We start from the raw sequence: 26,408 nt of genomic DNA on the forward strand, positions 1-26,408 counted from the left end.
ACATCTGTAAGCCTCCTGTTCAAGTGCCAGGAAGCATGTTTTAAATGCTGTATACTATGAAAGTTTAAGTGCAGCATACTAAATTCAATTTAAAGTGTTTCACACATTGAAAGTGCTTCACAGTGTGCTGTGGTGCTGTAGTTAAATGAAATAATAAGCATATACTCAATTGAAATCATTATAAAAGATACTATTGATTTAAATAATCAACAATCAGTGCTGTATAGAGTCTTTAAGATAAACATCTGGAAGTAGTTTCTTAATTTTGATAATATTGTAGTAGCCTGTCCATTTAAATTTAAATTGAAGGTACATATTAACGCAGCTGCATTCATGATTATTCCAATAGTCCTGTTCAAAGGAAAAAGACTCACAGTAATATGATGTAACTTGGCAGTGAAAGTGCGTGTGGGCACATGAACCGAGCGGTGCAGTGAGTGGAAGCAACAATACTGCCGACAAGGGGGAGTTTCTTCTTGCAAAGCGCATGCTATCCCTACAAAAATTCCCGGTGACTTCAGATCCAAGGAGGTGGTGATATTCATGGGAGCACGATTCAAACTCGAGTCCTCTCACTTGGAGTAGGAGTTCAGCTTCAGCAGCCCTGGAGCCAACGCGCTGCTCTCTTTGCGCCTCTTCTCTTGTTTAACATAAACTAAAACAGATGGAATAATGTTTGTTTAAAATATCATTTTTTCAGCGCTGGAAGAAGAAAAGGTCACAGGCTTTCTAACTTTTGGACTGTAGTTAAGTGCTGATTTGTTAACCTGAAGGCATTCTGCATAGTCTTACCTGGGCATTATGAGGAGGTATCCAGGCTTTCATTCTTGGGAGAGGATGCCGTCTTGCTGAACTCGTGTAGCCTAGTCGCGGTTTTTTTTTTTATAATTTGCTCATATTTTAGTGGCTGTTGATAAAACTGTAACGCGATCTGCCCTTTTACGCGGTAGTTTCAAAACTTTGCATGCCCAAAATGGACCGTGCGGGATTTGCTGTTTTAATGGTTCTGACTCTTGCACTGGTGCGACTTGGTGATAGTCACAAGGACACAACAGGTGTGAGGAAAGAGGGTGCGGGCGCAGAACAGGCGGTCTGGGACCAGCAGCAGTCCCGGGTGAGGAGTCAAGGTCACTCGCCAAGGGGACCAGAGGACGATGCATCCTCCAGACCATCCGCTGAAACCTCTACTGGGGCCATCCAGTCTAGAACTCTTGTCCGTCTTCCCAGGGGCACATCATCCCAAGGGGATGGCAAGCATACATCCAAAGCAGGACCGGCTCATGGTGCAGGCAGCTCTCGGGAAGACCTCGCCTCTGCGCAGCGGGATGGTGCGCTGCGCACCGCCAGACACCCGGTCAGCCAGAACTCCCCACAGCACAGAACCAGAGTGAACCGCAGGCAGAGCAGCAAGCCCAGCTCTGCCAGCACAAGGCGACTTGTTGGGTAAGAGTGACAGCCAAGTGCTACAAGCATGTTCTACTTTGCTTTATCAAACTGTTCAAGCAGTTTAGCTTCACTGTATGAGCAGTAATTTTAGGAATTTGTGTGACCTATTTCTACACCAGACCATGTGGTTTACTGCAAAGAGGTGGTGGCCCACTTTAGCAGGAACTATCTTCCTGCAAGGCAAACCAAGTGATGATGTAACTTAACAACCCAGAGAAAGTGGCTGTAAATTGTTTTTCCACATCAATACAAGCTGCAAAGATAATGTGTGTGTTACCCAATAGGTGAAAGTGCTGTACACAAAATAAACATGCATGTCTCCAATGTATGTATTTTGATATAACGGTCATGGCAGGACATGAAATAATAGCTGAGGTTAAACACTGTGCTGATTAAAATGCTGATAATCGAAACATCTAATGCACAGCAAATGTGAATGGGTGAACTGCATTTGAACTGTTTTGAAACTCATGCAACTCTACATTATGACCATTTCCTCTCATTACTACACATTACAGTATATTTAAATTGCAGCAGGGGAACTGGCTGCAGACCACTTCAGTGTGTGTGCCCCACTTTGGGAGATCCACATTGTTGCCTGTGGCCATGTATTGTAGTGGCTCAACTGGAGCCTTGCCTGGTGAACATTTGCACATTCACTTAGTGATCAGAAACACCTGTTTCTCCGATGGCCCTCTGTCAATGCTACAAATCCTTGTTTTTTTGTCTCTGTTAATCTCTGAACAGGACCATGGGTTGTTTCCATATTAGAGCTCTTTTCTTTTTGTTAAATGAACCCTTGTGCATCCAGTCCTGTTTATTCCATAGGGACAAAGCATGATACACACCGGAGGGGAGGGTGTTTACATAATCAGAAGGGGATTTGAATGGCCTGGGTTGCAGACACTGAAATATAAATGAAATATCTCTTTTGTGTGTCCCTCTTGCTTTTAGGAAATATATTATTTATATGGCCAATTTATAGGGGACTCTTTACAAGCAATTGGAGGATTCAACCAATTGGTTTGCCATCTGTAAGAATACATATAATGTGTACTCACCTGCCTTAAGCCTTTAAAAAGCCAAGAGGAAAAGGACTTATGCCCTGAACATATCCGTCACTCAGACAGTTGCAGTGATGCATGCTTGAATTGAGGTGCTGTCTATTTAAAGCAGCACATAAAGAAAATAGCTGCCTGCGCTGTAGTATTAGATCCAACATGCTTTATTGCAGCGTGGGCCGAATGCCTTGCTTGACACTGCCAAAAAAACATACTCCAGTGTTGAATGAATAGGGTTCTTTGAGTTTTAAAGAAGCGTAAACGTGGTGTTACATAAATCTGCAGCAACATTACCTTATAGTAGTCTACACAGCAATTTTAACACGTTGATTCATTATTTTCAGAGGAATCATCTGCTGCTTGTTAGAGTGTTTTCATGACACATTTCCTCTTGGAATTCCCACTTAGCTTACTCATTTACTGTACCCCGCGGCACCGGCAGCGCTAGGTTCACTTAACCTTTCTTTTCCTTTACATTCGAGTTGACTCAGTATGACTCCCCTTTCTGTTTTCAGTGCACCTGTCAGACATTTGAGTGATCCAGATAGCTCAGTGGTGAAATAATACCCCCACTCCTCATGTTCGGGGTTCAAACAGAAATATAACAAGGTGTGAACATGGTCTTATCTGTATTTTAACCTGAGGCATAGTAATTATGCTGCATGAAATTCTCCATTACATACATGTGTCCCTTGATGGAATTTGAATGTGGTGACTGATGTCTTTGGCACGGGTCTGGTCTGATGTGTGTGATTTATGTCAGAGCTAAGCCTGCCAGATCAAGGGACCAAACAACTGCATGTTATCTCTGTGACGCCTCACTCGCAGTATCTAATGAGAGCAATCTGACTGAGGTCAGTGAGTCAATCCCTGTTATCTCCTCAAATCACCACGAGTCAGACATCCACTTACTGTAATATCTTGTGAAAAGATGATGGGGCGCAGATCCATGCCAGCGCGTTGACTGTTGCCCTGAAGTTGCTCATGCGGTCTGGTGCCTTTTCATCTATCTCTCTGCAAGAAATTGGCCTCCTCTGCAAGTACGGATTAAAGAGTGCAAAGAATCCAGTTATGACTGTTTAAAACTTGTCATCTCTCATTTGCTCAGTGATTTATAGAAGATGCAGGGTGCTTTTCATGTCCCATGTGTCTCGGGTAATCCCTTCAAGGCTCGGATAACTCTGTATTTGTTTTCACTCTGGACTCTCGCATAACAGATAGAGTTTCATGACTTGCCCAGAAATGCTTATCGAATAAAATGCAATTAAAGTGTAATCTCAAAAGGTGTTCATATCAATAGGCTAGCCACATCAGAATGACCTGAAACTATAACAGCTTTAGCAATCAGATCCTTTTGTCATGCAAAGGTTTGAGGCCTTCCACATTCATTGTTATTATTATATGGATTATGAGGAGGTCCTCTATATTAATGTATGCTTGAAACAGTATGATCAGTGTTTTATTTCATCCTGTTTTCTTGGGTCTGTCTTCCTTTATTCAGGCCTAATGTGTGTGGAGGTCAGCAGTGCTGCTCCGGCTGGGCTTTGGCACCTGGAACCAGACGCTGCATAAAACGTAAGTAAAACCTTTAATATGTAAAATCTGAATAAATGTGAAAAATACTCTTTCATTCATCTACTGACACTTTATTGTTCACAAACTAAGCTCCTACATGTTAATAAAGAGCCTGCATTATCTATATTAGAGTTTTCTCCACCAGTAAACTATGCAGACAGAGAGGCTTTACAACCGTATGCAGACAGACTGAAAAATAACAGTAAAAGGCTACTAATAACTATCCTGTCAAGTGAAATTGCCCTGTGAAAGTTTTCCTAGGGTGTTATTGCCCTCATGTTCATGTTCATCATGTAGTGTTTTCCTTTTCTTTTCATGTAAGATCCTTGCGTGGAAATTACCAGCACTTAGCACTTGGCTCTCTTTTTGACTAAAGCCCCTTAATTATGGGTGGAACGGCCTCTTCTTTTACTTGACCACAGCAGTATTGGATATCTGAACTGCCAGATAATTAAAAGTGGAGAAGAAGACACCGGCTGTGGATGAATAATCCAGCCACAACTTCAAATTGTTAGTTTTTGTTATTTCTGTTTTAAACTGGACTGTGCTGGTTGGCCAGATCACAGTCTTGTCATGTAAGACCTGATCATGTTAAAAAAAAAGCTTAAAATACAAATGGCTACAACTTACACCAGATGTACTTGTTGCATGTCATGTTTCAAATCAGGTTTATGTCCACCATTGTTTCTTGGAGGCTGTAATAACAGGTTGGAACTGGAGCTGTTTTAGTCACAGTTATCTATCTATGTATCTATCTATTTATTTTTTTACTTGTTTACTGTTTTTTCTCTTTCTATCTCTCTCTCACACACACATCCATACACAGTTCACACACAATTTAGCCAGTCGATTACACAACATGCTGTTTGGCCCCAGCCTCCTAATTAGATCTCCTTCCCTCTTGCCCAGCGCAAAGCCTCCTTCCATTTTTTCTCATGTCCCAGCTAAAGGCACACTTACTGAGGTGTAAATTACATTTAACGTTGAGCTGTAGTTACCCAAATTAAAAGAGTAAATACTTTTAATCTGCCAGAAAGTAACAGGTCCAGTCTAACGCGCCTATGTTAAACAAGGCAGTGCATCTGAGCAGGCCAGGGGTCTGTCCAAGCATCTGGACCCTCTTACAGCTTGGCCCTCACCCAGGTCTGACTGGAGGCTATGCTATCATCAGCTGAGTGAAACCCTACGGCCGGCAAGGTGCCAACACAAAGGTCCCAGACTGGAGCAGGGACTGGAAGCCCCCACGTAGAAGACCTCCGTGGAGAAAACAGGCTCAGGCTATCTTTACTCTGTCCTCGCCTGAGACCCACGGCTGCTTTATTAGGAGATGGCAGCATGAGAAAACATGTTCACAGTGGGGGAAAGAAAAGGAACAAACCTGTCGGCTGGGAGCATAAGTAAAAACATATCATGGCTGAGCTGTGTCTAGGAAATTCTCACTGAAGGGATTGAAGTAATGTCTAATATTACAGGAAAAGTGTCAGCTGCAGGCTTCACCTGCGAGACTGGATTGGGTGTCTTGAGTTATGGCCTCCTTGTTCAGTTGGGTTGAGCTCAGAGCAAGTTGTGACAGCTTTTGTGTGTAACTTATTATTATTTTATGGGGTGCCAGCCAGGAGATATCCTGACAAAAGTCATTAAGTCATACACATACAAAAAAAAGTCAGCCAACACAAAGGAGGTTCGCCTTAAATATAAATTAAATGGCTCATACAACCTTAAATAGACATTGGTAAAAAAAAAATTAAAAAAAGCACACTAACACAACATTTTTATTATTAAAAAAATGCATTAACATAAGAACAGAGTTAAAGCTTTTTCAATAAACAAAACAATATAAAATTGTTCGTTTATGTGTGATTAAGAGTTCATTTTTCAGTCCATAAAAAACATAAAATACTCAGTCCTTTTTGAAAAAACAAAATACATATGTAAATCACTTCAACAAAAACCAAACCAGAACAGTCTCTCACGATTTGAGGAAAAACCTCTAGTCACGTTAACAAGCATTAACAGGAAATACACAGTCAATCACGTCAGTCAGTTGGACCAACAGCCAGCTCTATGAAAACTGATCACTTGGAGGACTTTAACGTTCCTTGTGGTGTCCTTGGCTTGTGTTGAGTTGAGCGGGACGAAAGACTAAGCTACCTCGACTTTTTCGCACTCTACCGCAGTTTGTGTAACTATTTTTCGCCAACACCTATCAAATCTTCCGACTCCTGTTTACGAGGAAGGCGTGCCTTTTGGACACCACGTAACATAATTTCAAAGCAACTGTGACAGTTGGACTAATTGAAAACAAGGGGATGGTCAGTTGGGCAACCATAGCACCCAACCTGTGCTTTGCCAGCTTGTTACAAAATATATGACAGGAATTGGATCACTAGTTGTCCAGGGAGTGCAAGTCTGTAGAAATGTGTTTATAAAAAGGTTTTCGTCTGGGTCTCTGTTGGTCTGGAGATTGTTGTCTGCTTCTCTGAAGACTAAAGCCTGCCCATGTCCTGGCAGGTTCGCTGTTGACTGTCTCTGTTGTAGGCGTCAGGATGGATGGATAGCAGGCTTGTTTGTGTATTAAAGCAAAGTCCTTGTGCTGAAAATAGCTGATGTTTTGATAGGACACTTTGATCCATTAAGAAGAACGGAACATTGCATTCCCACTGCTGCGTCATGGTTATTTCTTTTCTAGTCAAGTAAGTAACCGCTGTAATTAGAGATAAATGGTCATAGGTTTTTATGACTGAGGTTTTACCTAACTAATGTTGATTTTATTAATGGTGGCTAAGAACCAAACTTGTATGTGTGTTGTTGTTGTTGGCTGGTAAAGCGAGGCCAGGTGTAAGCTTGGCTGTATTTCTATCTGTTTACTTGCAAGCAGGATTGCAGCTCCCGTCGAGATAAATGGAGCATGTTGTTTCTATATCAGCATTTATGGTATTCCCCGCTGTGCTGAGATTCACATCTGCTCATCAAAAGTGTTTCTGCTAAAATGAGGAAGGCCATATTCTCGCCCAGTCACGGCCCAGCAGTAGTCCCGGCTGAGTTATAAGACAAGACTGTCTGTCAGCTGCATTATTGTTAACATTGCCTCGACATAAAAACTGACTCAAAAGCCCATGCTGTCTAAAATGTCTTCAGCCTCAATCCTGTAGAAAAATTTCCACGCTTCTTTATACCAATTGAAAGCAATGTTTCACCAATGGATCGTCAACATTATCCTAAAATCTGTCAACACCGGTAGGCCGTGGGAATGTTGCACACCTGCCTAAATAGTAATTGCCAAAGAAGACAAAGATTGTTGGTTCAGTAAAATCTCTGCTATTTGTTTGATTTGGGAATGGCCACAGAAATCTGTTTACAAAATAGTTAACTACCCACCTGTGGAATTAAGATAAAAGTTGTATTGCTGGCATGTTTTAGGATAAATACAGTAACCCTCAATTAGATCTTGTACATCAGTGTAGAATTACTGTTTTCAAGTTTTGGTTTACAACATTTCTCGGAAAAAAGAAACAATTAAAGCCAGAACTCTTAAAGGTCCCATATTGTAGAATGGGAAATTTCTATTTCTTTTTTTGCTTTCAAAGCAGGTCTAGGTGCTATAAAAATACTGTGAAAATATCGAAATGCTCAGTCCAAGGAGAAACTGTGCCTTTAAAGGAGCCGTTTGGACATCTGTAAGGTTGTGATGTCATAACGCTCAGTGTTCAGCCTTCCCCTCCAACAGGACCTCGTGCCCCTCCTGAAAGAAACAAAATATGCTTTTTGATGTCATTTACCTAATTAATGTTCACTCGTTTCATTTCAGCTCAGTGTGAGAGTCTCTAGTGTGTTATACTGTCATATAAGGTCGTGCTAGTTTCCCTCGTCTCCTCTGGGTTTTGCCCGTCCACACAACACACAAACATACACACAGCGGAACAGAGGAGAGACAGACAGTGAAGGAAATGCTGCTCAGTTGTTGGATGTCAGGAAGCAAATTTGTCATTGCACAGCCTTCCAAAGGTTGGATAACATTATCCTCAGTGGTGGCCATCACAATTTACCGGTGAGTTTTACCCAGAGCCCTGGTTTTATCCACAGTAGCTACTCTAGGCTACAATCCATTACCTGTTGGCCTGGGCGTTCATCAAAAAACAGTCAGCCAATCAGAAGAGAGGGGCGTAGAGCAGACACAAAACAGTCTCCAGAGCTCCAGAGAGAAGCTTAAGAGAGGAGATGTAAAACTGTATTGAGGTGGTTAAAACCACAAAAATATCCTCTTATGGATATCAAGACTTCAAATAAAGTATCGGAAAAGTAAAGAAAATCCAGTGTAACTGCAGAAACTAATTTAAATTATCTTTGTGCTTTTAAATGTGACTTTCTCTCATTCTGGCTGTAAATGTCTTCTTGGATAGGCTGACATGTAGTGTGAGTTAAATGAGCTATTTGGCAAGGCAGGGTTGTAGTGTAGACTAATTTTACAACTAAGGCTCCACAGCCATGTTAGTGCTTTGTGAGGCTACTTAGACACAGCATGGTGATATTTAGAAGATATAATGTGTGCCAGGTTTACCATCTTAATTTGGTATGTTAGCATGTTGAAAATTGTGAATTAGCAATAATTGGTATTAGCACAATACAAAAAAAAAAGTTTTTTCTTACACCCCTTAAATTCAAGAGTGCCTGTGAAGCCTTGGTGACCTCAAGTGGGGGTCAGGAACCCCAGGATGGCAACCAGTAATCTCGTACTGTAGATATTGAGATATTTTACAGGATAAGTGAGAGTTTTGACCTGCTGGTGGTGCTAGAGGAAAAGTCAGGGGACCACCATTGGCATTAGGCTTCATCCCCAAGGCACCATTAATATCTGAATCAAATTTCATGGTAGTCAATCCAATAATTGTTGAGATATTTTGATCTGGATCAAAGTGGTGGACCGACCGACTGACAGACTGAGGTTCGTGCTAGCATGACTAGCTCATATTGGCAGGGTCACTATGCATCAGAGTCATCTTGTATTGCTCTGGCTTCTCCAAATGACTATTTTAAGAATTGGATTAATATTATGGTCTGCCACACAGAGTGAATATATAAGATAATATAGAATACTTCAGACAGGGGAATTGGGGGAAAAGCCCCTTTAGCACAGACAGGAACTGACTTTATGTTTTACCCCGTTTTATCTCATAGTGCTCCCTTAAGTCCCTTAAGGCTTTTAGATTCTGCAGCTATACATCACAAAATTTTGGTGAAAGCACGCGGCATATACTGTAGCAACATGCTGAAAGTATAGCCAACACTGAGAGCATGACCCCCAACCAAAAAGCACACACAGATGGCCCTTGATTTAAACCTGTTGCTGCCTTAGAGAGTGCAGATGAAAGGTGCATCATTCCTGTAGAGGAATAAAGTTGTTTTCAGTCCCTTAAGCAGTTGATGATTGACAGAGTGAAACACGGTAGAGAGGAGTTTCTTTTTGATTGCCTTCCAGCTTTCTTTGGCCTGCTGTGCCGCTCAGGGCCCCATCCTAACCCTAAAATAACTCCTCATGCAGAAAGACTCTCTCTGCCTCTGTCTCTTTGCTTACCTCTCCCCTCTCACAAGGTAACTCTCCCTCTCTTTCCAAGCAAAAAATATAGCATTTAGCATGTTTCTCTGCAGTAATTCCACCAGGTCCCCAGTGCCGCTTGAACAAGATTAAAGCCCTCCAGTGTGGATACACTGAGTCATTTAAGTCGTGTTAAAGGCTTGACTCAGCTGTTCAACATTTTTATAGTTACCTCATTCTACACTCATAACATTTGTTGGTTAGATTTAGTGAAAGCTCATTTAAAGTCTAAAAGAGGAAATTAGGGTTTTTTATAGATGGCCAAGTCATCAAACTGAGAGTTTATGTGAATTATTTAATGAAATAATAATATATTCCTAGCATAAGTATAAAATCAACATTTTTTACATTTTTGTTGAATCATTTATCACAATTACTCTTTAGATTTGAAAGTGTATACCTGTATACCTTATGTGTGAAACGCATTTAATGCTCGTCTTTTGCTTCCACATGTGTAAAGCAGCTGATCAGCTCCATGAAAGTATCAAGGACACACAGTACACGTGTGAACACTTTCTAACCTCCAAAACAGCACCCAAAAATGTAGGTTCACCGTCACCACCTAATAGATACAAGCCGTGTCAGTTTGCTCTTTGTTAACCACACTGAAGCAAGACAGAATATCCAAATACATCAGCCCTGATCTTACTGTTGTATTTGTCTTCTGAATTCACACACAAACTCATGATGAACTCCCAGAAGTTGGCTCAAATGCGGTTACGCATTCATAGCACCATGTTATTTGTTCTTAAGTCAGGTGTGTATGTTTTTTCATTGGGAGAAAAGAGATTTATTGTGCATAACATATGTTTGAACTGCACTAGTAAAGGTTTGTCATTGAGTGTACACTTCAGAGGATAGTATATAACATTCAGCTAGAGGTCATGAGCCAGATTCAAGCACGTGATGCAGGACCAGGACTTTCCTGCTGAATGCATTTATTTTTCAGCAGAGTTACTGTACATATGATGAGTCAATATCCTGTGGAATGTGTAATTTTTAATCTACAATGTAATACAGGGAGCTGCAGAGTTGACATGTAATTTAATGCAAGTTGCTACAGATTGGCTGAAAACAATGTCTTACTTCTCAGTTTATATGACGCAGATGAATTTAATGATGAGAAAGAGTTATATCTCACTAATTAAATTATACATTCGCCATTATTCTGCAGCACTGAAGCACTCACATTATAAAAAGTAAGACAGAAAGCAACTGTATTTTCCCAAAGCTTGAAAAAAAAAGAGTTAACACCAATGAGAACCAGTGCTTTCCATTTTACAAGAACAGGAGGTTTTTAAAATGCTGGTCTTTCTGGTGACATCGTTGAGCTGAGGTTAAAATTACTGCTACGCAGACAGCCACAAAAGCCCTCCTTGGCTTTATATGTCATGTGTGGATCTGTGGGGGTTGCACAGTTCACAGTTCAGGGGTATAACTCCCCTGGCAGCCCTGTAGAGAGTTATGGCCCATTAGACAGATCCTGTAATCAATACACATCCCATCGTCCCAAAACCCATCATTAACAGAGACGCTGGACAGCTCGCTCTCAGTTTGTCTCCCCAAACCAGGAGTGCTGCTTTCTCCACTCCAGCTGGTGTGTCTGTTTGTAGGTTGCAATTGGGTCCTGTTTTGGCCTCATGCACCACATGTTTTTCTAATTGCTACCATGGACGAAAGTGTAGTGAAAATGAGGTACTACTCAGTGTCTGGACCTAGACGTCTTCCTGTAGGTCTCCTTTTTTGTTTATTCGTACGTCTTTACCCATAAGCTATTGATTATACAGAAGTAATGGAGAGAGAAGTAGAACAACAGGCAGTGAGAAGCTGGAGTGTATTTTTGGTGATACTTTTTTAAGGGCTCGTGTGCCGTTACACATCACTCAGCATTTAGCCTCTAAAGAAACTAGCAAGAGTGGGTTTGATTGACACTTACAGAGCAACATTAACAACAAGCTCCCCTCTCCTTCAGTCACACACACGCTCGCTGAGGCCAGAGTGTTAGGGCAGCCCTCACCAACCATATATCATAGCACCCTCCTGCTTAAAGAGCATATGGAAGTTGTTGGGATGTGATCCCTCAGGAGGATAGGGTTTGTGGGTTTTCAGTGCACACCACGTCTCACAGAGTCAGCTTTACAAGTTGCGGGCACACGCCCACAGATCCAGATATCCTCCACAGAGTGCCCCAGCATGTGGCTCATTAGAAGCTGAATGCGGGAGTTTAAGGGGTGCGGTAGAGGCACAATATAGCATGGCTAAAAGTAATGTACACAGTGTCATGGGTCAGCTGTAGGTTAACAAAATCCCCCCATGGAGCTGGTGGGTTTGGAGAATTAAAAGCTCCAACTACTGTATTCGACTGAAAAAAAAACCCACACTGTGATTGAAAAATGTGCATCTATGACAGAAGCATGTCAATTTGGTGAAATATTACCCATGTAAGATTTACCACAAGGAGAAAATAATGGATCAGTCAAACAGTGTCAATCTCCCTCCCTTCTGTGTCTGATTAGAACAATAGAGAAGTTTAATTCTGAACATTTAATGAAAACAGCAGAGTTACGGTAACAGCAGTTTGGTTGTAGACAGCAAAGTAAGCTTTTGGCAAGATTGAAAAGATAGCAATTGCACTGGCAACCATGTGGAAATCACATGTTGGAAAGAGATTAACACTCACTTGAAACGATTAGCAATGAGAAGCAATTGTATTAACTGCTCAATAGACCAATTCTTACTTCTTCAGTGGATAGCGTATTTGGATGAGAGGCACATTTTGAAGCTTGTCTCTCCCCGCTGCCTCCCACAATCTTACACCACTTGACCTATTTCATGAGATCTGTCAGGTTCTGTGGTGACTCCTAAAGAGAGGCCCCTGCTGTCATCACAGGAGGTTCACCAGACCACATATTCCGTCACAAGAGTTTTACAGTTGTCTGTGCAGTTTTGTGCAAAGTTGCAATAATTTTTAGAACCTTTTTAAAGTGTCAGATGCATTCAGCAATGGCCATACTGCAATTGCCAATCAAAGGTAAGTTGCTGCAACCATAATTTCAAATGACATTTTATCTTTCATTCTTGTTTCCTAACTTCCTGTCTCTCGGTTACAGGGTTTGAAAGGGCCTTTAGTCAAGCCTTTTTTCATATTCCACTAAATTCTAACCTCCAGAGCAGCTCCCAGCCTCTAAATCTCATAATGGTGCATAATGCGCTCAGCCTGTGTCCTTCCCAAGATTATTACGATTATGCTTTCAGTATCAATATTATTTTCAAAAATGTCAGGTTACTGCTGGTAGCACTGTTGACCTGTGTAAAGAGAGGAGATTCCTTTACATGTTTGAGTTATGTCAGATACTGGTTTCAAATTGCCCCTTGCTGAATGAAAGGACTATAAACTTTTGATGTGCTGTATTACGTCGAGTCAGAGCGAGGGGAAGGCGAATCTCTGGTGGATTGTAATGGGCTGGAAACGAGCACTAAATTGGAAATGAGAGTCCAGTGGAGGGGGAATAAGAATGGTAATTTTCCCTAGATATACACGCACATGCAATCCTACCCTTATAACAGGTAACTGTAACCCGCTAGAGACATTATAAACAATACTTACCTCACTAAAAGACCCCTGGGTTGCTTTAATATACATACAGGATTTCGGTGTGATCACCTCAAATCCAACAAAGAATTTTGACAATATAAATAACTTAGTTTTATGGTTTATTTTATTAGAAAACTGTTTGTTTGACCCCTAAGTGAATAGTATTTGTAGAGGGATGAATACTTACATTAATTTCAGCTTTCCGGCATTTCTTTAGAGATGTTGGTCAGGCATCCTCAAAATTTCCCGATGAGTGTCATTATGTAGCTTACGTTTGAGAGGCCTGGAGGTAAAAGACATATACAGATCTCAGACTTACTTAAATATGAAGTCGGAGATGTTGTAGCTGAGCCCAAAGAAAATGCTCATTCCATATTAATAGAGTTTTATTACTGATTCATCTGGATCAGCATGTTTGTTTGGAAGGTCCGAAGCTGCCAACAACAGTCTTAATAGTCTCCTATTCTCAGATGACTGGATCTGGACACAACCTCCCGAAACTTGGCCAGTCTGTCTCAGTCGTAATTAAGGCTGAAGTGGCAATGCCAGGAATGTTTGCCATTTCTCCTCTTTTATTTCCGATGAATTCTCATTTTATTATTACTCTCGCAAAGTAATAATTGCTGCGCATATTTGTGAAATGGATGGAATGTGAGGCAATTAGTTTTAATGATGTGCAAGACAAATCTGCACGACAGCAATTACTGTGACAATGTGTTCAACAGCCCAGAGGCAGGGCCCAGAGACAACACAGACAGGCAGTGACACTGTACGCTACGGCTATGCAAGAGGTTTCATGTGGGGCACATGTCAAGCCCAGAGTCACTGACCTGTCCACTCTATTGTCAGTACAGGCGACATATTTGTCTGGTGTTGATTCCGTGCCTTGCAGCTGAAAAAAAAGGGGACACACGTCACGCGATTGAACACATATCCCAACATAAGCCAACCGTGAACCACCATTTATTGGCTTATTTTTCTGGCCCCCGCTGTTTCTCGTTTCAATTCAGACAGTTTATTTTAAGAATGCAGTTTCACACATTACCGACATCTGCCCCCCTTCGGCATAATGTCGCTGGAATCTGTGGCCTTTTTGATCCGCCGCTTCATCCCCAAACTTGAGGTTAAACAGACTCCGGACAAGACGGTGGCACTCAGCCAGCTCGTACTTGACTTCGATGATGTATTTAACTCTTTGCCAAACAGAGCTCAGGCAATTCCTGTTTTATTCCATGATGGAAAATTCAGATCACATACCAAGTTATACAAATCCACGACCGCATTTCTCTAAATGTGTACGCTTCATCAAAAAAAGTGGCGACATTTTCCTCAGAGCAGTTAAAACAAAATGCTTGAGTGAATTAGTTTGGTCTAAATAAAATTTGCTTCACCATAAAGCACAAGAGAGTGGTAATTGTGTGATATTTAATCCCCAATTTGTTAGTTTTTCTCATCATACCACAGCCTGTCAGTGCTTAATGCAGTGGCCTTTCAATAAACACGCATCATGATCTGAGAAAACTACAGAGCTTAATTTGGGGTTCTTTCTGGCAATATGTCTGTGGAAATAAAAGTCTGAAGTTACAGTTGTTTTACAGCGCCGTCATGTTTCTCTCTGTCACTTCTTCTTTGAGCTCATGTCATCAAGAACAGGATTTTTTGGGGTGCAGTGTGCTTTCACTCAAGCCTAAAGGAAACATAAAGTGGTAGCGCAGTCTGAGCAATATCGCAATAACAGGAAGTGTGCAGCAGGTAGAGCGCTGTTTGCACCCAGTGGGGCCCTTTTGACTGCCAGCACTCCTCACTGCCAAGAGCTGTGGCAGTGTTCCTGCCTGCGATCTGTCAGTGTCCACAGCATCTGTGTCAATAGCATTCCATAGCCCTGTTGACAGAGCGCCACTGTTTGCTTTAGCCACTACAGACCGGTGGCCTGATTTACTGTTTGAGGACAATGTCATAAATCCTCAAGTGTCGTCTACTACATACATTCGTGTCACAAGATCGAGGGCTTGTTTACTTTAAATTGCGTGCCACAGGTCTTTCAGTACTTGAAGTAGCAGGAGTGTGATGGGAGGGTGTGGGGGTGGGCTGGTAGAGTGACACGGATTATTTTCCATGACCATGAAATGACCTCAGCACTGTGCCTTTGCAGACTATTGATAAATATTATGCACACATTTATCTTTTAAGTACAGTTAAGCCCCTTCAGATTTAGTTTGTTTTTCAAATACAAGATATAGCTCTGTAGGTCATTTCTTTGATGAAGTGTCAGCTATTTACAGTTAGACCTTCCAGTTTTTACCATTCGCTCATTATTTTATGACCTCAGTTTTATTACCCTTTTAAGCTGCCTGTGTTACAGTGAAAGCACGCTGGATTCACAATCAGCAACGGAAGGTATTTTTTAGGAAATCACTCCATATAGAAATGCCCTAAACCGAGTCATGAACCTTGAGTATAGGCTTTACCTTAGTGAGAAATTGGATAAGGGTTTAATGTAGGTGATCATATACATTTAGACTGAACAGGGCAGTTAAAGACTCAAGAGAAACTGAACATGACAGCCCCTCCAGGCTCTCTACTGCATAAAAAGGACGAAAAGGGTTGAGAAGTGAAACTAATGGCCCCTTGATTGAATCAATTTAAAGTGAGCCCCAGTGTTGAGATCAGGGAAAGCCATTTCTGCTACTGCTCCTTCATACAAGGGGGGCACATGTTCTAACATGACCTGTTGAAAACTTGATCTACATCTGTGCTCTCTCTTCAGCTGATTGCCAGCCCCCCTGCCAGAACCGTGGCTCCTGCAGCCGGCCACATACCTGTGTGTGTCGCTCAGGCTTCCAGGGGCCCCGCTGTGAGGAGGTGGCTCCAGAGCAGGTGTACATCCGCGACAGAGGCGCCCTGAGGCGTGTTCAACCCGGGATCAACCCTTTCCAGAGAGACCAACCACGGAGACGGCCCTCAGAAAGGCAAGCCATCGATATCACCAGGGTGCAGACCCCACGACCTGCGACCACCAGACAGCCTGCTCACGCTGTGTAAGTGACGCAGCTGTGCCTCTCTACCTCTTCTTATTATAGCCAGGAAGCCTCACAGCTTTGCCAAATAAGGATGAGTCAAACAAATTACATTTTAAGAGAAACATCTTCCTGACTAATGGCCCAGTCAAGGTTAGATAACTACTGTACACTAGCTGTCAAACCACAAGCTACTGAGGTTTTTTCTCTGTTACTCCCTTCAGGCAGTTTTTTTTTCAGTGTGGTACATTATTTCATTCAGTAATGAGTCACTGAAGTGGGAAAAAGTCCTAGCTTGCTGTCTTGCTAACTGTCAGATAACTAGCATTAGGCCTAACTGTCAGTTAGCAAGATTGTTAGCTAGGTCACCAACAGGACAAGATCACGCAGTTTATTCAACAAACATATTTGTACCACAAACTCCAGTCACATAACAGGCTACAAACCATACTTCTTTTATGAAGCAGTTTAACAATTAATGTTATACAGTGTAGGACTGCTAATAAGTTACAATAGCTTTCTCCATTTTGGACCCTCGGGTTCTCCTTCAAAGGATAGTATGGTTTACTTTTGGTCAACAGTGCAAATTTGTGAGTCAAAGTTTAACTTGACATGGAAAATTTGCATGGATTTTCTGTGCCCAAGTGAGCAAAATCCACTGTCAGTGATTCCATTGAAATAATGTGATTCTGCTGCGAAAAATTGCTGTTTTAAAAGCTGTTTTGACCATGCCTTTATCATTTTGCACTCAGCATAAAGTGATTCTTAAATTCTACTTTGGTTTTGAGCCCATCAAACTCATGAAAATGATGTAATGCTAGAACTTTAATATTAGCAGGTTTTGGTTTATATCTCCTAATCCACAATGTCACTCCTGCTGCCCAACCACAGAATTTGGTCTGATGCCATGACACAGTGATATGCAACTGTACATTTTAATTTCTGTCTATATAATTTAATAATGAAACCTTGACATTCACACAGATTCTCACCCTTTTTTTTGCATTAAAATCTATTATTCTCGAATCAGAAAAAAGGTAAACATAGCCATCTTAATATACTGTATGCTGTGGTTTTTCACAGCGAGATATTTGTTTAAGCTACCATTACTGTCATGCAGGCAGGCTCACAGAAAACAAATTGATACACTGTTCTATTTGAAATTATTAAAAGCCCTTGAACAAACAGTAGTTCATTACGTTCCTTTTCAACGCTGGTTGTGTTTATCGTTGCAATAAATCAGACCAGATGACTGGGTTCATATGTTAAATCTTTAATACACTCAAAGTAAAACAAACACTAAGTAAAGCAAGTAAGCATTTGCTGCCATGCTTGAAAAGATATTAAGGTAAATCAGCAAAATGTTGGAAAATATAGCATGATTTACCAGGCAGAAGTATTAACCCATACTATTTGCTATGAAAATAGGGTGGGATGATTATATTTTTAGGCTTTGACTATTTCAGTTTGTTCTTTGATTTATTGGAATAACTGTGACTATAATGTATCCAACTTATAATTGCTCAGACGAAGGCTTCTTTTCAGTACATTCAGCAAATTCTCCAAAGACTGCTAATCAGTCAGGTCTAATAGTTTCTTGGCTTGAATGTCTCACTGTTTTTGTTCCAATCTTGTTGGAAATAACTTTTTGGTTTGATTAATCACTTTACCATGGCTAGAACTGTATTCTTGATCAAAGATGTTGAAAGGGAGTAATTGTTTCCGGGAATATTTTTGATGGATTGCTTACAGGTTCAGACTTATCTTGTCAAATTGCTCTCCATTTTGGACTCAGGCCCAGTGCTTTTCTAATCCACTCACAGTCGGTCTAAGTGCCATAATTTGTTTGGGCACTGAGGTCATCATTCACTTTTTAGCCAGTTTGTCATCTGGGTAATTTCTCTCCACCAAACCACTTTAACATTCTCAATTACAGCTGACATTTATGGTGCTCCTCATGCTAATTGTGAGGGTCTCATGTCACTTTGTGCTTTTGCTGGTGTTATGGAATTACGCTGGCTTAGCCATCCACATGTTTGTGGTAGCTCAATGAAATTCTACTGAATGTTTTGGCAGAAGGTTCATAAAAGAGTTTTTATACATCCTCCTTCCCAAAACAATTATTTTGGAGTCATTGTAAATCTTCTAATCAATACAAGACCTCTGAAGTCTGCACAGTTGCTATGCATGTGTTTTCTTTGTTCGTGACTCACAGGACATTTTTGTGTCCTGAGTCACAGATCTGGGACAAATTGAAAGAGACGAGGCTGCAGGTTAAACATTGTAAGAAGCAGACTCTGTTCTTGAGTCACACATGCCCTTACTATGATTGTGTTCACCTTTCATGCTTCTGCTGAAGCTGACTAACTGTTAACAAGAAGTGTTGTTAAGTTCAAGATGAGCCATTTCCCTCTACTGGAGTGCGGAATTTCCAAGGATACAGTTCTGACTAATCCAGTTATTAGCCTAGTTGTTGTAATGGAGTATACAGATTTCTCTTGAAATTTGCTGGTCAGTATGAAAACATTTGCCAAAATTGTAAAATGTTTTCATTGAAACATTAGTCACTAGTCTGTTTCATTGGTACTTCCAGGAAGGTATTGAGTGCTTGTGTAATGCACATTAAAGCTCAGCCCTTGTGAAGGAGCAGCAAATGGTCTGCATTGTCTTGGCCCAGAATGATCTTTTAGGGGTGGAACAGTGCTCCCCCTGGAGAAGTGGTGGATGCAAGTCTTGGTATCATATATCAGGTTGAGGTTCCACTGTTTCCAAAGCCAGGAAAGCACGAGCAATGTGAGGTCATAGAGTGAGAGTGAGATAGAGAGACAAACACCGGTGCCAACTAGGCTCAATTAAGAGTGAGTAAGAAGAGGAGTGGGAGGACAGACGCTGGGGTTCAGATATATCATGTTGGTCTATCTCCTACTTATATACCCAGGGTGCAAAGGTCACCCTATACATGTAGCACCCAGCTAGTCTCCTTTCATTTCTCCCTACTAGAGAAGGTGCGAGGTACTATATATGTCTGTCTTGGAGCAGATTTGGCTTGTTATGTCAGCAGCACCCTGTTACTGACCCAGCCTGTCAAGAGGCGCCAAGAACAAGAAATAGTGTGGAGAAGGAATGAAACAGACAAGCAGGGAAAGAACAGTAAAGAATGATAATAAGAGAAAGCAGCAATCAGAGAGAGAAAGTGAGCTGTCTACTGGGACAAGGTAAGGTGACAGCACTAGTTTAAAGTCCAGATTGTAGTCTAGGATCTGTTAAACTTTCCAATGCCCAGACCTGCTACTTGGCCTCACGTCTTACTGTCCAGTCAATTCTGGCTCACAGTTATGAAACCCCACTGTGTGTACATGTCAGCAGGCGGCAGGCAGGGAAAAAGTAGTGTCTGCGGTCAACTTTAAGAGGTTTGTCAACATCTCAGTGACGATGATGCTTAACTCAATTTTCAGCAGGCCAGCACCTAAAACTTGTGTGGCTAGGAACAGTCTTTTTTGATTAGGCATTGAGCAACCAAAGGAGATTTTGTGGTTTGGGTACTCTGTTAGAGGTTAAGTGTTTTTTACTAAACTGTTGACTCAGTTCTGGAATAAGGGGATTTCAGAATTTCCCAAGTGTCTACATGTTACCAGCAATATCATATCATATCATATCATATCATATCATATCATATCATATCATATCATATCATATCATATCATATCACATCATATCATATCACATCATATCAGTCAACAGCCCAACCAATTTTAATGAATTTTAAAAAATCCAAGACTTATATATCGGCCGATAGTCATTCTTTTACATAAACACATACCAAATTTTGATAAGGATCCCTTAAATTTTTTAAAGAATTGTCACCGAGACGTGTAGTGAGCTGGACAGTTGAAGAAAAAATGTATTAGTGCTCTCTAGTGAACAGTCAATGCCATAGCAACAGTGTTTCTAAATAACCTCAAACTCAGGCTGCAACTAACATTATCAATTAGTTTTCTGGTTAATAAAATGTCAGAAAACAGTGAAAAATATCGATCACTGTTTCCCAAAGCCCAAGGTGCAACCTCAAATGTCTTGTTTTGTTGCAAGCAACAGTCCATTACCCAAAGATACTCAGTTTACTATTATAAAAGACTAAAGAAACTAGAAAATATTCACATTTGAGAAGCTGGAATGGGAGAATTTGTGTATTTTTTCTTAAATAGCGACTCAAAGTGATAAATCGATTATCAAAATCGTTGGTGTTTGTAGGTTTTTTGATTTTCTGTTGTTTGAATAGACTAATTGTTGCAGCTCTACCTCAAACATATCATTGCAATTTCCTTACTGCAGTTTCCTGTTTCTTATAGGCTCACACAACAATACCAATATATCTGTAATAAGTTAATATAGCTAGCTCTATTATAGACATAGACTCCACCAGTCTTTTTTGGCATTTACCCAACAGTATACCGAAATAATCAGAGACATATTTTTTAGGATTTAAAATTCCTAATGAGCTCACCAAAATGTAAACATCAACTCAAAATGGACAAGGTCCATTTCACAAGTGAAACATTAAAATGCTTTGAAGGTACCCTGCCCAGGCCAGCAGCAGTCAGAAACCCTCTAGAGTCTAAATTTTCACTGGCATTTTTAACCAAACAAAAGATTATTGGGGGGTAAGACTATTTTTTCAACTGCTGTTCCAAGGTCAAGAATGAACTTTCAGTCTCAACTTGGAAGAGAAGTCTAAAATGAAATTGGAGTATCTATAATACCATGACAACTGGACAAACTCCGTCTGCTGTCAAGAATTATGTAATATGATTGAAAGCTCCAGAACAGCTACTAAATTGACTTAGTGCAAAGAGTATTTTATCCTTTCTACATCGCTTTCTCCTTTCATATTGGCCACATCAATGGTGACAAATCTACCCAACTTTAGCTCAGATGGAATTTCTCTCAGAATCTAATGACAACTGACATGTTGTCAGCCCTGTCTGGGCACAGCTGCCCTCTAAAATGTTATTTTAGAGAATATGAATGTAAATCATGAATAGTCCCACTGAATGAATCCAGCACATTTAAGAATGACAGCCTAGAGTAAAAGTCTTGGTGGGATGGACAAAACACATGAGGAGCCTTATATACAGTGGGATTCTGGGATATTGGAACACAACTTTGTGCCTACTCCCTCTTCTTGTGTTCCTGTCTCCAGTCTTCTACCTCTCCTCTGACCCTTTCAGCTGTGTCCCAAATGTCCCATTTGCTGGTTCTGTAGGATTAAAACTGTAAAATTTAAAATAGGTACATCCTATATGCAGCTGGCAAACAAATAACTGTTTCCTCTTCAGACCTGTACTGTCTTTACCGTGGAACAAATGCGTTCCACTGTAACCCAGCGTTTCCTGTGAGTGCTGTGCTCAGCAGTAGTGAAAGGCTTGTCCCTGTCAGCACAAGATCCTGTAGATCACAGCTAGTCTGTCAGCTCCCAGTATGAAGGTCAGGGCCAGTGGTGAACACTCCTGGCTGAGCTGGAACAGTGATAACGCATAGAGGACGTATTCACCACCTCCTATGAGTCCTTCATATCAACTCCACACCCCCACTATTCTCTGACATCAGTCCTCTGCAGGAAACAGAGCAGGGCAGAGCAGGATGTGTGCACAGTGTGCAGGTCATCCCTACAAAGGTCATATCTCTCTGGTCTCTGTTACATAATCAGACTAAAGAAGGTTGGCAGCACCTATCTTGACAACAGAGCTGTACAGTCAAGTTATCATGGTTTTTTAACTGGAACTGAAATATGATGACTAGATGAATAACTTGGCTCTTCTGCACATCATGATGACTAATCATGAGGCTGTATTATGGAAAACAGGAATTGTCTAATCTTGGGTTGGATTTTGCAGTTATAGATGTTATTTAGCTTCTGTTAAAGCACAGAGATGGTACTCCTCAGTGCTTCACCAACTTTGTGATGTGATGAAATTTCATCATTCATACAAGCCCCTCATTGCGATGTCACAACTGGGAAAAGGTAATGATATTCTGTTTCTACATTTTCTGCGTGAAAAAACGAAGCCCACTGCATAGCCACAGTGCAGGATCATCAGTCAAAAAGTTGTTTTTTGCGGGGTACCCCTATGGCTTAGGGGTTGAGACACCATTTGAACCCAACTGGGAGACTCTACTATCACAGCCTAATAAAGAAATAGGATGCGTCCCCACCGCTACCCACAAAGAATCCATGCAAGTGCATAGATTGCTTCTAAAGTTTACCTTTGTAATCCTTGAGATGGAGGATAACTTTCCAAAGTTGTAAACTGCTGTGCAATATTTTGACTTTTGATAAATCTTCAAACTCATGGATCTATTACTCAAACTGGCCTTTCTAGTTCGTATTTTACCATCTCACCAGTAGCTGAAACAGCACAGCCCCTTGCATTTTTTTAACACAGGGCAATCAATCCTCAGCATCTAAATCATTTTGCCCCCAAAGGACAGAGGCAACAATATTGCAAGCCAATCAATACGGTGGAACTTGAATAATGCTATTGTTATTTTAATGAACCTCAAACCTGTTTCATTAGAGGTTACTGTGGAGCTCTGGAACCAACTGTCTTTAGGTGAAACCAAACAAGTTTAGAGGAATAAAGAAAATTAACAATGTGTCTCATAAACATACAGTGAGCATACCAATTTGTCGCAAAAAATGGGAAAATAACCCCCCCTTCAAGTGAAGTGATTATGTCTTGTGACAGTGATTGCAATACAATGTGATTTGATTCCATTTGATAAGATACAATCGTATTGATACATACAATAGGATGATATACAATACAATATACAATATGATCTGATACTTATACAGTATGATGGGACAGTACAACATGATATGATAGTTGAGGACACAATATGACAGTACAACACTTTGGTAGAGAAAGTAGGTGGATAAATTGTAATTATCACTGGGGATGAATTGTAGTTACCTGGCCAATGTAAATATAATTCATCACTAGAGATGCACCGATCTAATACACTAGATCACTATTGACACAGGCACTGACTTTATTAAGTGGATCTTGTGTGGGCCATACTGATCTACATTAAAAACTGTTTCAGTGTTTCCATGATCAGTTACATTCATTGAAGCTGACCGCCGATACAGTTTTAAGAGCCACAGTAACCCCTAGCCTTAAATTTGGGAAAAAAACTGGTATGGGATAGATACTTGATATTGGCAGTGAGATCCGCAGTTGAGGTATTGGAAACAGTATCGGAAGAGAGAGAGTTGGATCTGTGTACCCCCATTTCACCACTGGTTATTTATTTAAAATGTTTTAAATTTAATTTGCATCAGTGTTTTGGCCCATGCTTAAAACAGTAATTGCTCTGTACAATTGTGCAAAGTGCAATTTGCTTCAGTGATGACAAATTTGGTCACACCCAGTAACATATTGAGATGTTGAAGAAAAGCAAAAACTCCCAGTTCCATGAAGCAGAACGACCCTTAAGAGGGTGATACATACGTCTTTCTCTGCATGAACTGTTTTGCTTGTATCTGTCCCACCATTTGCCTGGTGACTAATCGGCCTGGTGGTTGTGTGGCTTGTTGACTCAAGGCTTTGCACATAGCCACACAGCCGTTCCTCAGAGGAAACTGTGGTCATAGTGGGAGTTCTCTATGTTAATCATGGATCACTGTTTGCTTTCACTCCCACTCCAGACAAACCACACCACCAGCACTGATGGGAGCCGCTGTTAAAACCCTGTAGGTGACCCCAGCACCTGTATGGAAATATTATTTTATTGTCACCAGCAGTGCTCTTGGTAGTAAAGATCACAGAAGAATTTAAGGTATCAAGTGTAACAGAAATGCAGAGATTGAATAAAATAGGATCATTTACACTGAAAGGCGGGAGTGGAAATTCACTTTAACAAGTTTCTCATAACTCAGTTGAGAGGATAATAAATTTAAGAGAGTAGGCCAAATCCCACAGTAGCTTTCCATCTCATAATACTCTTGATGCCTTTGACTTTGATCAGATATGTGTGTTCTTAAGACTAAAATATATATCATTCAGCCTGGGAAAGTTTTTCTAGTGTACCACCTGGCAGTCTGCTTTGCTACTCAAAGAGGACGTGTCCAGAATCATCCTCTTATCTCCCTTTTCGGCCACTGCCAAAACATAGGAGGCCTGCAGATGGGGAGTCAGGCTAAAGTAGAGTAGAGGGGTAAAGTGCAGGGTAATTCCATTGACTGTATATAAAGATGGATGATGCGTCTCCACTTTCTACCGCTATGCAAAAGTGAAGCCAAAATATCTCCTTTCTGGGAGCTGCCATCTTGCTTGTGTGATGTCATTTGGAGCCAGAGTCTGCACAGTAGAGTTGGGAAGCGGGATAATGGGCCATGGGACATGACCCCTCATCCACCGCCTGATGGAGGTTTGAGTGCGGCTGTCACAGCTGTCAATCACGATGTCACACCCCCTTTTCATATCATCAAATAACTTATTAAAAACAGACTTATCAGAAAAATAAGCACTTGAACAAACATCAGCGTGTTAAGAACTACCTAAAATGACAGAAACCATCTTTGGGAAAAATATATTCCATATGTACTTTGATTTTTTAGTTTGGCTCATGGCCCATCCGCTAACATGGAGGGGGCGGGATTTATGACCTATACTGCAACCAGCCAGCAGGGGGCGATCAAGATGTTTCAGCTTCACTTTTGGGGAGCTGTCATGACGTCCATATTTATATACAGTCAATGGGTAATTCCCACAGGTTGTATGTGCTGCTCTCTTCTGAATAGGCTCTAACTCCTCTCCAAACCAGGCAAATGACCATGTGTCTAGAGTTGTGATTTCTATCCCTGCGTGGGTAGAGTGGGAATGAACTTGAATGGGGTCAGGTTAACTGGCTTTCTGCTTGTGGATTGCAGGCATGTTTGTCTTGTGTGCTGGTGCCACAAACTTGACCTTTGCCCTGACCCTGGTCTCTTGTGAGCATTTTCACTTGTGATATGAATGGGAAAGGGCTTTCCGGAACATGGCTGGACATCCTCTACTATGGTTTTGTGGTATTGGGGGGGACATTGTGTACCTCTGCTACTGTGGGTTTAACATCAACATGACAGAGTGCAGACTCAGCTGTGGAGGCCACACTGTCCTCAGGTGAACCCTCCACAGGCTGGAAAAAGAAAGGAAACGTTTAATTTTGTATAAGATATGATTGTAGAATATGAACAAAGATTGATTCAGCATATGTTGTAACATGTGCGTGGAAGACAGCCTAAATGTGCGGTAGATTTTTTGAATTTGAGGAAGCTTAACACAACAATATTGACTGAGCCAGGCCAGGAAGAGTTGGTGTGTTTCTTTCTACAAATACAGAGCCAAACGAGTCCCATGAGTGTTTGGCTTCCTGCTAGGCCAGAGGGAACAAAGGACCATAGAGAACTCAGCACTCAGCGTGGGACAGATATGTCTTTCTCTCTCTCTCTCTCCATCCCAACTCTCCAAAGCCTCGTCCGAAACACGCTGTCTGTGCCGCACTGCCAGCGGGCCCAGCATCTTCAGCCAAATCCTACTCATCAAGCAGGACTGTGCAGATGCAGCTGTCAGAGGGACAAATATTGTACTGCAGTTATAGGAAGAGGGGCGCCTATCCCAGAATGCACTCCAGCCTCCAGCTCCGGAGCTGAGGCAGATGGAGACAGCATCAATCAGGCTCATCTCCCAGATATGGGGCATGGTGTTGAAAGCATAAATTAGCAGTATGTCTGTGCATGGGACCAGTTAATCCATTCAGATGTCAGGATGGAGGGGTTCCTGTGGGCCTGAGCAATGCAGTAGATCTCAACTTCCAGCTCCAAAAGCGACAAATGGACACATCTAACAGCTCAAACCACCACACATATGAATTTCTTGTTTCTTTAATATCTAGATGTGAAAACCTAACTTTGTGTTGGCCTTCTTGATCGTGCATTTTTCCCTCATGTTCTCTGCAAACCTCCGGCAAAGTTTTTATTGCTTTTCAAACCGACGTTACAGGCCCGTTCAAAAGCTTCCTCAATCACCTCACTTATTGGAAACCCTCTTTGGCCTGTTGTCAGAGCAGTCTGACAT

The 26,408-nt window shown here is 41.3% G+C and overlaps 1 protein-coding gene across 4 annotated transcripts in view; it reads left to right on the plus strand.

The window, feature by feature from the left end:
- Nucleotides 1-536: 536 nt before the first annotated feature.
- LOC137199232 (latent-transforming growth factor beta-binding protein 2-like) overlaps nt 537-26,408 on the plus strand; it is an 82,753-nt gene continuing 56,881 nt past the window's right edge. For all 4 annotated transcript variants that reach the window (XM_067613365.1, XM_067613366.1, XM_067613367.1 and 1 more), the window contains exons 1-3: nt 537-1,443; nt 4,009-4,082; nt 16,038-16,308. In XM_067613365.1, the coding sequence (XP_067469466.1) occupies nt 965-1,443; nt 4,009-4,082; nt 16,038-16,308 (824 nt within the window). In that variant the 5' untranslated portion in view covers nt 537-964. The remainder of the gene's footprint in view (nt 1,444-4,008; nt 4,083-16,037; nt 16,309-26,408) is intronic.

The sequence above is a fragment of the Thunnus thynnus genome, chromosome 16, assembly GCF_963924715.1.
Source record: "Thunnus thynnus chromosome 16, fThuThy2.1, whole genome shotgun sequence".
In the NCBI taxonomy this organism is placed as follows: domain Eukaryota; kingdom Metazoa; phylum Chordata; class Actinopteri; order Scombriformes; family Scombridae; genus Thunnus; species Thunnus thynnus.